The sequence below is a fragment of the Ascaphus truei genome, chromosome 6 (genome assembly GCF_040206685.1).
Source record: "Ascaphus truei isolate aAscTru1 chromosome 6, aAscTru1.hap1, whole genome shotgun sequence".
In the NCBI taxonomy this organism is placed as follows: Eukaryota; Metazoa; Chordata; class Amphibia; order Anura; family Ascaphidae; genus Ascaphus; species Ascaphus truei.
Genome location: NC_134488.1, coordinates 19,062,370 through 19,079,193, shown reverse-complemented (window position 1 = coordinate 19,079,193; position 16,824 = coordinate 19,062,370). Strand labels below are relative to the sequence as shown.

Genomic DNA, 16,824 nt, shown 5'->3' with positions numbered 1-16,824 from the left:
TTAGTAATAGTCAGCATGGATTTATGAAGGATAGATCATGCCAAACTAACCTTATTTGTTTCTTTGAGGAGGTAAGTAGGCATTTAGACCAGGGTAATGCAGTTGAAGTGGTCTACTTAGATTTTGCAAAGATTTTGATACGGTTTCACACAGGAGGTTGGTGTACAAAATAAAGCAAATTGGACTCAGTAATGTATGCACCTGGATTGAAAACTGGTTAAAGGATAGACAACAGAGGGTTGTCATAAATGGAACTTTTTTAGGTTGGGCTAAAGTCGTGAGTGGAGTACCTCAGGGATCGGTACTGGGACCCCTGCTTTTTAACTTGTTTATTAATGACCTTGTGGTTGGCATCGAGAGCAAAGTCTCCATCTTTGCTGATGATACTAAATTGTGTAAGGTAGTAGAATCAGAGCAGGATGTAATTTCTCTCCAGAACAACTTGGAGAGACTGGAAACGTGGGCAGGTAGATGGCAGATGAGGTTTAATACAGATAAATGTAAGGTTATGCATTTGGGATGCAAGAATGAACTGGCGACATACAAATTAAATGGGTATAAATTGGGGGAATCCTTGATGGAGAAAGATTTAGGAGTGCTTGTAGACAGCAGGCTTAGCAATAGTGCCCAAAGTCATGCAGTAGCTGCAAAGGCAAACAAGATCTTATCTTGCATTAAATGGGCAATGGATGGAAGGGAAGTAAACATAATTATGCCCCTTTACAAAGCATTAGTAAGACCACACCTTGAATATGGAGTACAATTTGGGGCACCACTCCTTAGAAAAGACATTCTGGAACTAAAGAGAGTGCAGAGAAGAGCCACCAAATTAATAAAGGGATGGACAATCTAATTTATGAGGAGAGGCTAGCTAAATTAGATTAACATTAGAAAAGAGGCCTCTAAGAGGGGATATGATAACTGTATACAAATATATTCGAGGACAGTACAAGGAGTTTTCAAATGAACTATTCATCCCAAGGGCAGTACAAAGGACTCGGGGCCATCCCTTAATGTTGGAGGAAAAAAGATTTCACCAGCAACAAAGGAAAGGATTCTTTACAGTAAGGGCAGTTAAAAAGTGGAATTCATTACCCATGGAAACTCTGATAGCAGATACAATAAATGTGTTCAAAAAAAGGTTGGACATCTTTTTAGATAGGAAAGGTTACAGGGATATACTAAATAAGTAAACATGGGAAGGATGTTGATCCAGGGATTAATTTGATTGCGAATTCTTGGGAGTCGGGAAGGAATTTATTTTTCCCCTTATGAGATATCATTGGATGATATGACACTGGGGTTTTTTCTTTGCCTTCCTCTGGATCAATAAGGAAGTATAGATATAGGATAAAGTATCTGTTTTCTAAATGTAGCATAGTTTGAACATGATGGACACATGTCTTTTTTCAACCTCATCTACTATGTAACTATATGACCTGATGCATACAACAAAAGACAAAAAGTCCCAATGCTACTCTACTTCTACTGTATTAGCAGCACGATTTTTTTTACATCATTGCTCCTACCCACGGAGGACATGCATCAGGTGAGGGTGAGTGAATCGCTGGATACGAGAATTACATTAATGAACCATGCTACTACTGGCAGTGTGGAAAAGAGAATTTTGGTCCAGTCATATACACCTTGGTGTGCCCATCTCCCAATCTTTGAATTATATGTTTTAGAAGATAAATAAGAGCAGTGGTTCCCAACATGTTTTACACTGTGCACCCCCTGCATGAAAATTATTTGTTCCGTGAACCCCGGATTAATACATTTGATTGACAACCCATCAGACTATTGCTAACAAAACGTTTCACTGATCCCAGGCACTATACTATCCTGAGATCACTGGGGCAACACACACTAAAGAAGGCCCCAAACTACCCCTCTTGGTTTGCAGACAACATGGGTGGAATTGTTGTAAATTACTGTGCGAGCTTCCAAAGCCACGCCCCACAACGCCCTGTCCCTGTGGATGCAAAGCATTGTGGGGAGCGACTTTGGATGCTCGTACTGTAATTGACAGCTATACGCTAAGGTACGGATTGTGACCTTACTAAGTGCGCAGTACATAAAAGGGCTCAGGAACTTGCTATACTGCCTGGAATCCACAGCTACACTTTTTTTTAGGAACCCCTTTGAGAGACCTCGCAAAGCCCCTTTTGGGAATCAATGAATTAGAGCATAAGAGTAGTGGTTCCTGTTTGCTGTCGATGATCATGTATCAAATTCTTACATTTTGGGGGGATCGAACAAATCTATTCATCTCCTCAAAGGGTAACAAAATGTAATGGAGGTGGAAGGGAGAAGACCTGCTCCACTGGTGCTTTTGTTTGAATATTCTGCAAACACGCTCAGAAAATGATTACCTGAATAGCCAGTGAACTGTTATCAGGGAGGATTTGTGTCCCATGGGTCACATTTCCCACGTTCGTCTAATTCAGTGATTTCCAACTCCAGTCCTCACGCACCCCCAATGGCTCAGGTTTCAAGGATATTCCTGCTTCAGCACAGGTGGTTCAATCAAAATGAGTGAGTCCCAGATTGAGCCACCTGTGCTGAAGCAGAGATAGCCTGACCTGTTGGAGGTACATAATCAACAGCAAACAGGAACCACTTGGATGTTTTAGCTAAATCCTTTTGCTAGCACAGCCATCAGCACCTTCTGACAGCAAAAGTGTTAACATCTCAACTATAAAGCGTCTCTAGATTCAACTACTCTTGTACAACACACCTTGTGCCTATTCTATGATGGCTAATGAAATTACACTGGCTGCTTTATCTCTATACACAATTACAAATGGTGATACATCTTTTCCGTTAACAAGTAGACTATTACCTCAAAACAGTCTCCAAAGTCAATGTGAAGGATCTTCCCACTCAGCCGGTCCAACATCAGGTTGGAAGGGTGTCTTCATGAAGAAGAGAGGGATGGTTAGAATTGCGCTGCTAATTAGGTGGGTATCAGTAACCCACAGCCCTGTGTTAACACTGTGTAACCTCTAGCATATCCCTCTTTCTCCTACCTGTCACCCAGGCCTAGGATGTATCCCACCATGGACATCACTGCCAGGGAGCGTGTGTAGTTTGTTCTTCTGTCAAACCAGACCTGAAAAATGTTACATGACAAATAAATACAGACACTGAAAGTGCTGGGAACTTCCAGCGAAGCAATTACAAAACTACAATATTTATTCATGAATCAACCAATTCATAGCGATAGACGTTCGGTTTTTGTCAGGGCAGCAGACAACTATATGAACCCTTTCTGAGTCGTATGCTATTTGGAGCTTACTTAAAGTAAAGACACTGCATGACATTGCAGGAGCTGCTCCTACCTCTGAGCTGGGACTCTTTAGCCAAAGGAGTTTGGCTAGGTCATCTCCAGCAGTGTTGTTAACGGCATGTTCAAAAACCTCTACCTTCTGCATTAGAGTGAGGTGATCATAATCAGGAGCCATCTGCAACAGAGAAAACACCATTATTTCTCTTCCCTTTGTTGACCGTCACGTCAGCCACATGCCTAGCCTTTCTATCATCTCTCTACGTCAGGCCGGCACAACTTGTAAAGCGAGAAAGGCCGAACTGCTCCAAGGAAAACAGATTCGGGCCGCACGGGTAAAATCATCATCATCATCATCATATCTCCCCCAGCACCTCTCATCACCATCATCATCCTCATATCTCCTCCAGCACCCCTCATCAATCTCTCCCAGCACCCCTCATCATCCTCATATATGCCCCAGCACCCCTCATCCTCCTCATATCTCCCCCAGCACCCCTCATCATCCTCATATCTCCCCCAGCACCCCTCATCCTCATATCCCCCTCTCCACCCCTCATCGTCAACCTTCGCGAAACTCATCCACTATCTCACAACCCCATCTCTCCCCCTCACCCATACACAATATTCCCCCTCCACATAACACACAATACCCCCCTACAGCCCACACACATCCCACCCCCCTGCACCTCTCCTCACATCACTCCCCGGCACCTCACATCACCCCCCCCTGCACCTCTCCTCACATCACTCCCCTGCACCTCTCCTCACATCACTCCCCTGCACCTCACCTCACATCACATCACCCCCCTGCACCTCACATCATCCCCCTGCACCTCTCCTCACATGACCCCCTGCACCTCTCCTCACATCACCCCCTGCACCTCTCCTCACATCACCCCCCTGCACCTCTCCTCACATCACCCCCCTGCACCTCTCCTCACCCCCCCCTGCACCTCTCCTCACATCACCCCCCTGCACCTCTCCTCACCCCCCCTGCACCTCTTCTCACCCCCCCTGCACCTCTCCTCACCCCCCCTGCACCTCTCCTCACATCACCCCCTGCACCTCACTCTCCCCTCTATACCTCACTTCACGGCGGCAGAGCAGACAGGACTAGCGCACTCGCAAACAAGAAGTGCCACACGCATACAGCGCGCAGTCCTTAGAGCAGGCTTGAGGGGGAGAGCGGACTCGCGGGGGAGGAGGGGGAGAGCGGACTCGCGGGGGAGGAGGGGGAGAGCGGACTCGCGGGGGAGGAGGGGGAGAGTGGACTCACGGGGGAGGAGGGGGAGAGCGGACTCGCGGGACAGGAGGGGGAGAGCGGGCTCGTGGGGGAGGAGGGGGAGAGTGGACTCGGGGGGGGAGGGGGAGAGCGGACTCGCGGGGGAGGAGGGGGAGAGCGGACTCAGGGGGGAGGAGGGGGAGAGCGGACTCGCGGGGGAGGAGGGGGAGAGCGGACTCGCGGGGGAGGAGGGGGAGAGCGGACTCGCGGGGGAGGAGGGGGAGAGCGGACTCGCGGGGGAGGAGGGGGAGAGCGGATTCGGAGGGGAGGAGGGGGAGAGCGGATTCGGAGGGGAGGAGGGGGAGAGCGGATTCGGAGGGGAGGAGGGGGAGAGCGGATTCGGAGGGGGAGAGCGGATTCGGAGGGGAGGAGGGGGAGAGCGGACTCGGAGGGGGAGAGCGGACTCGGAGGGGAGGAGGGGGAGAGCGGACTCAGAGGGGAGGAGGGGGAGAGCGGACTCAGAGGGGAGGAGGGGGAGAGCGGTCTCGCTCGCGGGGGGGGGGGGTAACGGGCTCGCGGGGGGGGGGGTAATGGGCTCGCAGGGGGGGGGGTAACTGGCTCGCAGGGGGGGGAAACGGGCTCGCAGGGGGGGGGGAACGGGCTCGCAGGGGAGGGGGAACGGGCTCGCAGGGGGGGGGGGGGAACGGGCTCGCAGGGGAGGGGGAACGGGCTCGCAGGGGGGGGGGAACGGGGGGTGGGGGCAACGGGCTCATGGGGGGGGGGGAACGGGCTCATGGGGGGGGGGGGGGAACGGGCTCGCGGGGGGGAAAGCAGGCTTGGGAGGGAGGACAGGGAAAGCCGCCGCGGGCACGCGGCCCGCGTGTTGTGCAGGCCGGCTCTATGTGTTACCCGTAGCATAATCCGATGCTCAATGTTCAGCAGGATTTTCTTCTTCTCACGATAGTCACGAATCAGCGCATGCAGCGTGTCGCAGTGAGGCACCCAGCCTATCAGCCCCGAGTTAGTGGACAGAGGGATGACGGCGTACCTCTGGATACTGCAGGTAGGAAGAAAACAAAGCCCATAAGTTATGCTGAAAAGAAATCCCAACCTGTGTCTACACCTACTTACTGATCACCTCTCTGCATGGGAGATTTGCAGAGGATTTTAAACCACGTTAAAAATCTACAAAACACGCCAGGGCGTTATTTAAGCCTCTGCTACCCAGGGGACAGGCAGAGTCCTACGAAAGAACAATCCTGCACTGCCGAGATAAACATTTACGCATTGCAGGAAGTTAATGCAGATGGAGCAATAACCCATTAATTTCCAAGTCGTGTCAGATATTGATGTTAGCATCTTATAACTAGGTTATGTGTAGCATTCGAAGTCCAGGGTTAGAGAGCCTAGCCTTCTTGATTCTTACTCTTTTACTTATACATCACAGAGATACAGGAGATGCGTACGGTCATTACCTAAGGTTTTTCCGTAGAGATGCTGGGTCATTGGCTAGCAGAGTATTTACCAGCCCAAAAAGCTGCATCACTCGCTCATCCTGGCGCAGGTCCTCATGCCCCTTCAGCAGGAACATGAATTCGTGCCCATTGCTTCCTGCCAGGGAAATGAATTCATCAGAGTTCGCACTCATGTAGCGAGGGAGTGCAGACGGGAACTCAGAATTAGCTGCAGCACGCTAGTAAGGTCCGACCACTCAACCTCACTAAGATAATCCCTATTTATCTCCCTCTTGCCCGTTCCCTGCCCATAAAGTGAAAAGGCATCACACACCCATTAGGGTCAGCTTGCGAGGCCTCTGCTTGGAGGTGATGACCTGTAGAGACGGAGCGATGGACTGGATGCGTATTATTGGCTGATTGGGGTCATATGTCCCTGGCACAGCTAACTCCAGGTCCCGGCACATCAGCAGTTTGGGGGATACATATTGAAGTTCCAGGGAAGTGAGCTAAAAGAAAAGAGTGCATGGGAGGATGAGAAATGGTTCAGACATACACTGAACTAGGACATGTGCTAGGATGGTCTGTGCAAGTTAACACGTTTTGGATGCAAAGATGAAGATGGACTCATAGAAGAAAAAAAAAAAGACACTGTCCACCCTCTCACCTGGGGCAGCTGTTTAGAGATGCGTCGGAAGACATGATAATACAGGTCCCACGCCTGCGTCAGGTCCTTCACATTCCCTGATTTCATGTACTTTCGGCACCATTCCTGTGCTTCCATCAGGTCCCTGCCGTACGCCTGCAGTGGTGTAGGGAGCGGTGTTCAGATCACGGGAGAAAGAGAGAAGGGGGAGGGAAAGGAAAGTAAATAGGAGTGAAATAACAGACATGTTACAGCAAAAACTATCCACAGAAAGCAAGCTTTCCCTACAAATCACCCGGTGTCCTTTTATCAGCACAGACACTTTAGATTATTCTGAGTTGATATGTTCAAGTCTTAGCCATGTGGTGGGTTGAGCACAAGAGGTACCTGATTGAAAGAAGTTTCTTTAAGGGTTTGAGGTCCTCTCTCCATCATGGCATGAAGAGGCTCCAGCACGGCAAACATTCCTTTCACGTTCCTCTCTCCAAAGTAAAGGCGGGATGCCTCTTCCAGACCCTCGTGCCACATTTCATGCCAAAGGATCGCCACGCGGATCAGCTCCTCACTCACCTTAGGCCACAAGAGAAACAAGGTTGACTATCTGGCATGACACGAGGACCACCCAACTGTTTCTTCAGGAATTTCACCAACACACTTGAGCGTAGCCAATTACATGCATTACTGCGCCATATTGTAAACATTGAAGTCATTTCTTAATTAAGTAGAAATAGCCGTGTGAATCCAGTTGCGACAGTGCAGGGGAAATTAGTTCTTCAGTATTAGTTGATAGAGGTATAGTTGTGGTGAGCGCAGGATACAATGAGGATGTATATGGAAGACACTCAATTAGTGATAATATACTTCAAAGATGAAATAAAATAGCATAAAAAATAGCAAAATCGGGTTTTGGTGAGGGTGAAAGGTGAACAGGTACGTACGTATGATAACAGCTATACTCACACGGACAAGTGTGAGCTCTTCGAGGTTTCTTTACGTTCGTGTTGTCACCCCTCAGGATTGGTCCATGGATTCCTAGTTGTCTGTATTAGTGGACAGTCTGTGTCCTTGCAGTGAACCCGGAAAGGATGACCATGGCAGACAAAGATAAAACGTATGGACTTTATTAGAAACAAATATAAGTATACATGAACTTGCATGTATAGAAAAGCACAGGTAGCCACGTTGGGACCCAATGTGGTATCAACGCGGCTACCTGTGCTGGAAGTGCTTTTCTATACATGCAAGTTCATGTATACTTATATTTGTTTCTAATAAAGTCCATACGTTTTATCTTTGTCTGCCATGGTCATCCTTTCCGGGTTCACTGCAAGGACACAGACTGTCCACTAATACAGACAACTAGGAATCCATGGACCAATCCTGAGGGGTGACAACACGAACGTAAAGAAACCTCGAAGAGCTCACACTTGTCCGTGTGAGTATAGCTGTTATCATACGTACGTACCTGTTCATCTTTCACCCTCACCAAAACCCGATTTCGTTATTTTTTATGCTATTTTATTTCATCTTTGAAGTATATTATCACTAATTGAGTGTCTTCCATATACATCCTCATTGTATCCTGCGCTCACCACAACTATACCTCTACTGCCTTATGAGGATCAAGGGAGGATCCTTTCCAGGTTGAGCTCCAGTTCTTGTAAAGGGTCAGTATAATATCATTATCTGGTTTTATATATACAATTTTTATTGATTTTTTTTCTAATAGATTTGTTATAATTGATCGGCTGATATATTTAGATATCATCCAGAGCGAGCGCCGCAATCACACCCCAAATCAGTATTAGGTGGTACCTTTTTTACTTGGACTAACAATCGATATGACAAGACAAGCTTTCGATAGTTCTACCTTCCTCAGGCCAAACCAATACTGATTAACAAAGATTCCATGAGTTTAACACAGATGTGAAAAACCAAGATAACAATCTAAGGCAGAAGATGTGGATAATTGATGGCCAAGGGAATGACAAACACACCCACCAGCCTTCACACTGCTGATGGATGTATGGTCCTACATGCTTTCTCACTATCCTTTTCATCCATTTATTGCCCTCTGTTTATTTACCATGCCCTTTCCCATTAATTATCCACATCTTCTGCCTTAGATTATCTTGTTTGTTTACATTTGTGTTACACTGTGAAATCTCTGTAAATAAGTATTGCTGACCCGAGGAAGAGAGTGAGAGAGAAAAATCTCGAAAGCTTGTCTTATAATATCAATGGTTAGCCCCCCCCCCCAAAAAAGAAGATGTTGCCTAATACTGAAGTAAGCCTTTTCTGAGAGCACTACTTCATTACCCAGGAGCTATTGAGACTCTACTCTGCCACTTACCATCATAGCTTGCTGCACCAACGCGTTGCAATGCTCACACATGTTCTTTAAAATCTTGTTGGCAGCATTGTGACGGGCTGTGGTTGTAGATTTGGAGGCCACAGTGAGAGGGTAAATTAAAGCCTGTGGGAGACATAAGGAAGCGAAATAAAATACCAAACGTTGCCACATTACATGCTCTCTTAACCCACAACACTAAGCAAGGGGCATGCAAGCAATCCTTATCCTAAGCTAATGAGGCGTGAAGTAACAAGAGGTGATGACCTCTGCACCAATGTGGGTTAACTGGGGTCATTACTGCAAGCAGAGACTAACTAAACAAAAAGGTTAAAAAAAGGAGAGAGAACTGGACTTTTTGTATCGTTATGAAAGCAAATAAAAGTTTCTGAGCTCATAAAATGAACATAAAACTCACAATGATTAATACATGTTAGCTGTGACAGAACGGTTATTGAAAATACAAGTTGCATTTTCTTCACCACAGCAATACACTAAGAAATGTGGGTGTTATTTCAAGTTGAAAATCAACCACCCCAGTGTACATCTGCGTTGCCCCAAAGGCGGACAGCCTTTGGCGCAGCCAAAGGGCAGCTAAACGGTATGAACCGTTTGCTGCCGTTCAGCTGCTGTTTGGTGATGTTAAAGCTGCTCTATTTCAATCGGAAAATCACCAGCCCTTTATCCCTAGTACCCAATTTTCCAACTCTATCTGTCCATGAAATGTCTGTGAATTGACTGTATAACCTCTGTTCTTTTAATGTAATCATGTATTATTATAACTCTGTGCCCAGGACATACTTGAAAACGAGAGCTAACTCTCAATGTATTACTTCCTGGTAAAACATTTTTATAAATAAAATAAATAAGTTGGTAAGTTTCAATGGAAAGATGATTCATCCAGTTTAGTATGTGAGCTCTTGCATTGTATATTGATTTGAGAATATTTGTTCAGAGGAAGCTTAAGTGCCCAATACAGCATAGTTACATAGAAGATGAGGTTAAAAAAAAAGACATGCGTCCATCAAGTTCAACCTATGCTAAATTTAGGCGACAGATAATTTATCCTATATCTATACTTACTTATTGATCCAGAGGAAGGCAAACAAAATACCCCAGAGTCATATCATCCAATGATATCTCATAAGGGGAAAAATAAATTCCTTCCTGACTCCAAGAATTGTCAATCGGATTATTCCCTGGGTCAACATCCTTCCCATGTACACTTATTTGGTATATCCCTGTGTACCTTTTTTTTCTAAAAAGATGTCCAACCTTTTTTTAACAAATCTATTGCATCTGCCATCACCGTCTCCATGGGTAATGAATTCCAAATTTTAGCGTCCCGTACTGTCAAGAACCCTTTCCTTTGTTGCTGGTGAAATCTCCTTTCCTCCAACCTAAAGGGATGACCCCATGTCCTTTGTACTGCCCTTGGGATGAATAGTTATTTTGAAAGCTCCTTGTAATGTCCCCGAATATATTTGTATATAGTTATCATATCCCCTTTTAGACGCCTCTTTTCTAATGTAAATAAATCTAATTTAGCTAGCCTCTCCTCATAAGTTAGAATGTCCATCCCCTTTATTAATTTGGTGGCTCTTCTCTGCACTCTCTCTAGTTCCAGAATGTCTTTTCTAAGGAGTGGTGCCCCAAATTGTACTCCATATTCAAGGTGTGGTCTTACTAATGCTTTGTAAAGGGGCATAATTATGTTTACTTCCCTTCCATCCATTGCCCGTTTAATGCAAGATAAGATCTTGTTTGCCTTTGCAGCTACTGCATGACTTTGGGCACTATTGCTAAGCCTGCTGTCTACAAGCACTCCTAAATCCTTCTCCATCAAGGATTCCCCCAATTTATCCCCATTTAATGTGTAAGTCGCCTGTTTATTCTTGTTTCCAAAATGCATAACCTTACATTTATCTGTATTAAACCTCTTCTGCCATTTACCTGCCCAAGTTTCCAGTCTCTCCAAGTCCTTCTGAAGAGAAATTACATCCTGCTCTGATTCTACTACCTTACACAATTTAGTGTCATCAGCAAAGATGGAGACTTTGCTCTCGATGCCAACCTCAAGGTCATTAATAAACAAGTTAAGAACAGATCATGACTACAGGATATATATACAAACAAGGAAGCCCACCAGAGTGCATCTCTACAAATAGGTGCCTTACTTTCTCTCAGCACCTTGTTTTCATATTATTTCTCACCTATTACGTTGCACCAACCCCCACAACACATCATGGAAAGAAGTGCTTTCAGACATAAAAGTGACATTTAGGAAAATTAGTTTCTGCCCTGAAGAGCTTACAATCTAAATGGTAAGTAGGAGGAATGTACAGAGACAGTAGGAGGGTGTTCTGGTAAGTGTGTCTGCAGGGGGACAAGCTTGAGGTATCGGGTGTACAGTATCAGCCACGGAGCTACTCATATGCTTCTTTAAGCAAGTGTGTCTTAAGGTGGGTCTTAAAGGTGGATAGAGAGGGTGTTAGTTGGATATTGAGGGGAAGGGCATTCCAGAGGTGTGGGGCAGTCAGTGAGAAGGGTTTAAGGCGGGAGAGGGCTTTAGATACAAAGGGGGTAGAGAGAAGACATCCTTGAGCAGAACGCAAGAGTTGGGATGGTGCATAGCGAGAAATTAGGGCTGAGGTATAAGGAGGGGCAAAAGAGTGTAAAGCTTTAAAAGTGAGCAGGAGAATTGAGTGTGAGATGCGGTATTTAATCGGAAGCCAGGAGAGGGATTTCAGCAGGGGAGACACTGAGACAGATTTAGGAAAGAGTAGAGTGATTCTGGCAGCAGAGTTTAGGATAGCTTGTAGGGGAGACAGGTGAGAGGCAGGAAGGCCGGACAGTAGGAGGTTACAGTAGTTGAGACGGGAGAGAATGAGGGCCTGTGCCTGAGTTTTAGCACTTGAGCATCAGCAGAAAAGGCGTCTCTTCCATGGTAACCTTTAGACTGCAGTGGGTCCTGGGGAGAGCTCCATTTTAACCTCCCATAATATTTCAAACACATATCTTCTGAATGAAGCATCAAAACAGAGTTGGAAAGTAAATAAAAAATAAAACAATATAAAAGAAGAAAATGGCGACTAGCGTGGGCCTGTGCTTTCAGCCTACCCAGCGGGGGTTATTCCTGTAACGCAGTCGTACTGATGGAGGCACTATCGCACAGACACTCCCATTAAAGCAGCAATCCTGCTTTCCTTTTTACAGTAATCAGTTTGAAGCAGGGGGTCTCCGGAGCTGAACCACGTTCATTTCAGGGGGACTCCCTGCTTTCCGAGATAAATACCTCCAAAGGTGCTGCCAGTTGCATCTCCAGCTGGGCTATCAAAATGGCAGATTTAAAAGTTACTGTCACGTGGGCCAATAGAAAGCCGTGACGTCATCCCTTGCGGCTTCTATTGGCTCGCGTCACCAGGACATTTAAACCTGCGAAGCTGCTACCAGCACCCACTACGAAGGTAAGTACCTCGGGCAGCAGAAGGTCCCGGGAGTTGAAATTAACGCGGGTCAGCTCCAGAAACCCCCTGCTTCAACCCTATTAAAAACAAAGGACCCGTCCTGCTGCTTTAAGTCAATGCGAACTCCGTGTGATATTTTCCAGACGCGCTATTCCTCCCCTGTGTGCACTTCCAATAATGAACGTTTTACGCCTAACGTGTCTGTGAGCCTCCTAACATAACACTTTGATTGTAAGCTCTTTGGAGTAGGATCTCTTCTAGCCTCATGTCATATACCTCTTGCACATATTCTCATTGTTGGCAACGTACATTATTTACCATCCTTTTGTAATGTTGTAAAGCACTTCAGACATGGTTGGCACTAAATAAATAAAATGATACATGCACACGTAGTGCCCTGATCGGCACCATCACTGTTTAATGAATAACCCCCCCCCCCTGATTTCCATCACTGTTTAATGAATACCCCCCCCCCTGATTTCCATCACTGTTTAATGAATAACCCCCCCCCTGATTTCCATCACTGTTTAATGAATACCCCCCCCCTGATTTCCATCACTGTTTAATGAATAACCCCCCCCCCTGATTTCCATCACTGTTTAATGAATACCCCCCCCCTGATTTCCATCACTGTTTAATGAATAACCCCCCACCCCCCCTGATTTCTCCAGGTATCGGGGGAGAAAACACAGTCAGTCATATTGTTCATTCTCGTTTCACAATATTAATACTCTTTACTAGTGAGGAAATATTGCGCTACAAATTCCCGAAAACTTTAATAAAATAACACCCAATGGCTCTACCTGCCTTATTGGCCTTAAATCATTTGGTAGCTTCATGCTGATTCTTATAACTACAAACACTTCATTCCTACAGTATACGCTTCTCTTCGAGGAGCAGATCACATTTCATCGTAAATTCCTTTACGGATTTGCAGCCACTACTTCTTCTGGAAGCAAATTCCATAGTCTGACTTATTCCTTGGGTTAAAAGCAAATAAAAAAAAGACCACTTGTGAGCCCATTCACGTGTCTCAGACAGGCCCACAAACCAGCCTTTCCTCATAATCACTCGGTATATAGTGCTTTCACTGCAGCTAGGGATTCTGGGAAATAACATGCAAATGAGCTCTCATAAGCTTAACCAAACGTATCCTTCCCCTGACCAGGTTTTGCAGTATTTCTTCTTAGAATAAATTTGAGCTCAATGCATTTCTCTACTAACTACATGTATATACTCATTAAATCGTAGTGAACAATTCAAGTGCTGAAACCTCTGCTGGATATATATCCACAGGGAGCAAAGTGCAGTAATGAATGGATTATTTCAGGGGTGCTCAACTCCAGTCCTCAAGCCCCCCCCCCCCCATCCCCAACCCCTACACCAGGTTTTCAGGTTATCCCAGCTTCAGCACAGATGGCTCAATCAGTCCCAGCTTCAGCACGGGTGGCTCCATAAGTCCCTGTTTCAGCACAGGTGGCAGACATACAGCATATCTAGTGCCCCAAAACGAATGCTTTCTCATGGCAGATCTGCTGCTGTCATTCCCCCCCCCCCCATCCCAACTCAATTCTATTTGATATTTAATCCCCCAGGGTGCACCCCTTCTCTGCGGTAGCTTTTATCACAGGGGATAGTGTACCTATTTCGTTCTCATATCCCTCTCAATATCAGATTGTTACTGGTGGTGTAGCTAGCTCTCCTTGTAAATAGCATACAGGATATCCTCCATACTTCATTGCAACACATGACTCCTAGAGCACCGTTAAAAAGGCGCAGTTCCCGCCACTAGATTATTTTTAGCGCGGCAACGCGGATTTCTATTGGCCGTGCGAGGCTGGGAATTGAAATACAAGGACTAATGTTCCTGGTACGCATCTCGTGATGTGAAGTGAAAATGAATGCGGTTCAGCTCTGGAGACCCCCCTGCTTGTCATCCATTTAAAGAAAAAAAAAAGAAGAAGTGAGGTGCCCATATTTACTAAGCTGTCTAGAGATTGTCAGAGACTTGTGTTATCTTTAGAAGAACAGAAATGACAGCAGCTGGATTTCACTGGGAAGCAATAATAGTGAAAACGGTGTCATAAAACGTGCAGGTCAACGTAGCACCAAATAGTTTCAGCTGCAAAAAAGTAGGCACACTCCGTCTTCTAACACTTTTCTGAAGAAATTAATTGTAGTTTTTATACAGACATACCCCGCATTAACGTACGCAATGGGACCGGAGCATGTATGTAACACAGGCATACCCCGCATTAACGTACGCAATGGGACCGGAGCATGTATGTAAAGCGAAAATGTACTTAAAGTGAAGCACTACCTTTTCCCCACTTATCGATGCATGTACTGTACTGCAATCGTCATATACGTGCCTAACTGATGTAAATAACGCATTTGTAACAGGCTCTATAGTCTCCCCGCTTGCGCACAGCTTCGGTACAGGTTGGGAGCCGGTATTGCTGTTCAGGACGTGCTGACAGGCGCATGCGCGAGATGCCGTTTGCCTATTGGGTGATATGTCCTTACTCGCGAGTGTACTTAAAGTGAGTGTCCTTAAAGCGGGGTATGCCTGTAATGCGATATGCTTAAAGCTGCAGTTTAAAACAAAAGATAAATAATATATATATATTTTTCCCATTCAATATGTGCATCAATACAATCTGCACACCGACAAGTGATTAGCTAAGCTGCAGATCGATCCGTTCTCTTGTAATTGATCGCTTGCTCCGGGTTATTTAATTCAGTTCTTGCACAGCATTGTGGGCAATGTAGTCCTGGAATATGATTGGCTGGGCAGTTACTAGATACAATTGGTGCACTGCTGGAGAGAGGGCGGGGATCAAGAGCCAGAGCCTATCAGAAGGGGAAGGGGCTGTCACTTTGGAAATGCTTCCTACATTAGAAACATTAAAAATGTCTTTAAAACATTTTTTTTACATTTTTATGCTACAAGTATTTTCTCATAGTACAGAACTGATTTATTTAAAAAAAAAAAAAAAAAACCCCCACACATGTAGGATATTGCTTGAACTGCTGCTTTAATAGCTTTGAGGGCTGAAATCAAAATGCTAAACTGCAAAAAAGCAAAGTAACATACCACGAAATAGGATACATACATCCGCGTCATTATAGGTTAAACAAAAAAAACAAAAAAAGGGTCATTTCATAACAAAGTATTTAATCAGGAGAAATGCACCCATGATTAGTTAATGTTTTCTAAAGGGAATTAATTTGAATTGAAACTAAATATGACATAATTCCAGAGCTCTTTGTGGATTACATTGTATCCGTGGCTCTCCTCACCTCTATGCTTTCTGCATTTCTCCTGAGTCTATAGCTTATAAATCTCTCCATACATTTCTCATTGTTCTGCTTCTTTAAGGCATTACTGAATGTTCTTGTACATCTCTGTATTTATCCGGCTATTGTACAGTATGTATTTTAGTACTAGTGTGACCAGATCGTTACACCTTCATGCACATTGTACACGCGAAGACATAATACTTGTGATGGAATGTCTCTAAGTAAACCGTTTCCATTGTCGGGTCTGACGCTGTTTGACACTGTGAAGGTATTTTTCCATATCCCTGAGGTCTTTTCCATTAGAACAGGTTTTTTCAAAGAATGTAACAATTATTTTGTGTTGAATCAGTGGTTTGTTTTGTCAGCAGAGGTTTGTGTTCTGCTTGGGAGTAATGCCCCCAATGAGATGCATTATACCTGAGCAGGATGTATTTCCTCGGTCTATAGCAGATTGCCTTTAGACGGCTTTGCTTTGAGCATAGGGACATTTTTACTAAGCAGTCTTCTGCCATAAGACACCTTGACTTTCATGTCAATAGGGTGTAAGGTGTCCTGCAGCACTATGAGGTGCTTATGGCAGCAGAGTAAATATGGGCCATCATACCTTCAGTGTGTAAATAGGGTGGTACCTGGACCGTAAGCTCTTATCCCTTAAGAAGAGGGAGATTAACTGGCCATGATGTGTATGGGATAAACCTAGGCACAACACCATGTTGTTGTATACAGCAGGTACCAATGTTCTTCAGTTGTACATGGGGGAAGTTGGGCCTGACACATGTGTATGGAATGAACTGAAGTCATCGTGTCTTTGAGATGTACATGGAAGGACATTGGGATGAGTCAGCCTGGAAGACAGTTACCTGTGGATGATATCTTCCAATGTCTGTAAGAAGTTGGTGGATAAGACGACCCACAAGAGCCCGTGGTGTGTCAATTCTGGCGATGAGCTGAGGGATCACCTAACGGAATTAAATAAGACTGTATGTCACATCACATACTTCTTACTCTCTGGATAACGTTATGAATTCCTTATTCCTGCGGTTTTGAGAAATCACAGCTATGAACAAGGGAAATCACACGCATTGATCTT

The 16,824-nt window shown here is 45.2% G+C and overlaps 1 protein-coding gene across 3 annotated transcripts in view; it reads right to left on the bottom strand.

Annotated features, from left to right (window-relative positions):
• The window catches only part of MTOR (mechanistic target of rapamycin kinase), a 130,202-nt gene that overhangs the window by 15,312 nt on the left and 98,066 nt on the right, over positions 1-16,824 (bottom strand). For all 3 annotated transcript variants that reach the window (XM_075603483.1, XM_075603485.1, XM_075603484.1), the window contains exons 44-53: positions 16,595-16,693; positions 8,968-9,090; positions 7,002-7,184; positions 6,636-6,770; positions 6,303-6,477; positions 5,990-6,125; positions 5,424-5,571; positions 3,345-3,467; positions 3,033-3,115; positions 2,846-2,918 (exon numbers count right to left, since the gene is read on the bottom strand). In XM_075603483.1, the coding sequence (XP_075459598.1) occupies positions 2,846-2,918; positions 3,033-3,115; positions 3,345-3,467; positions 5,424-5,571; positions 5,990-6,125; positions 6,303-6,477; positions 6,636-6,770; positions 7,002-7,184; positions 8,968-9,090; positions 16,595-16,693 (1,278 nt within the window). The remainder of the gene's footprint in view (positions 1-2,845; positions 2,919-3,032; positions 3,116-3,344; positions 3,468-5,423; positions 5,572-5,989; positions 6,126-6,302; positions 6,478-6,635; positions 6,771-7,001; positions 7,185-8,967; positions 9,091-16,594; positions 16,694-16,824) is intronic.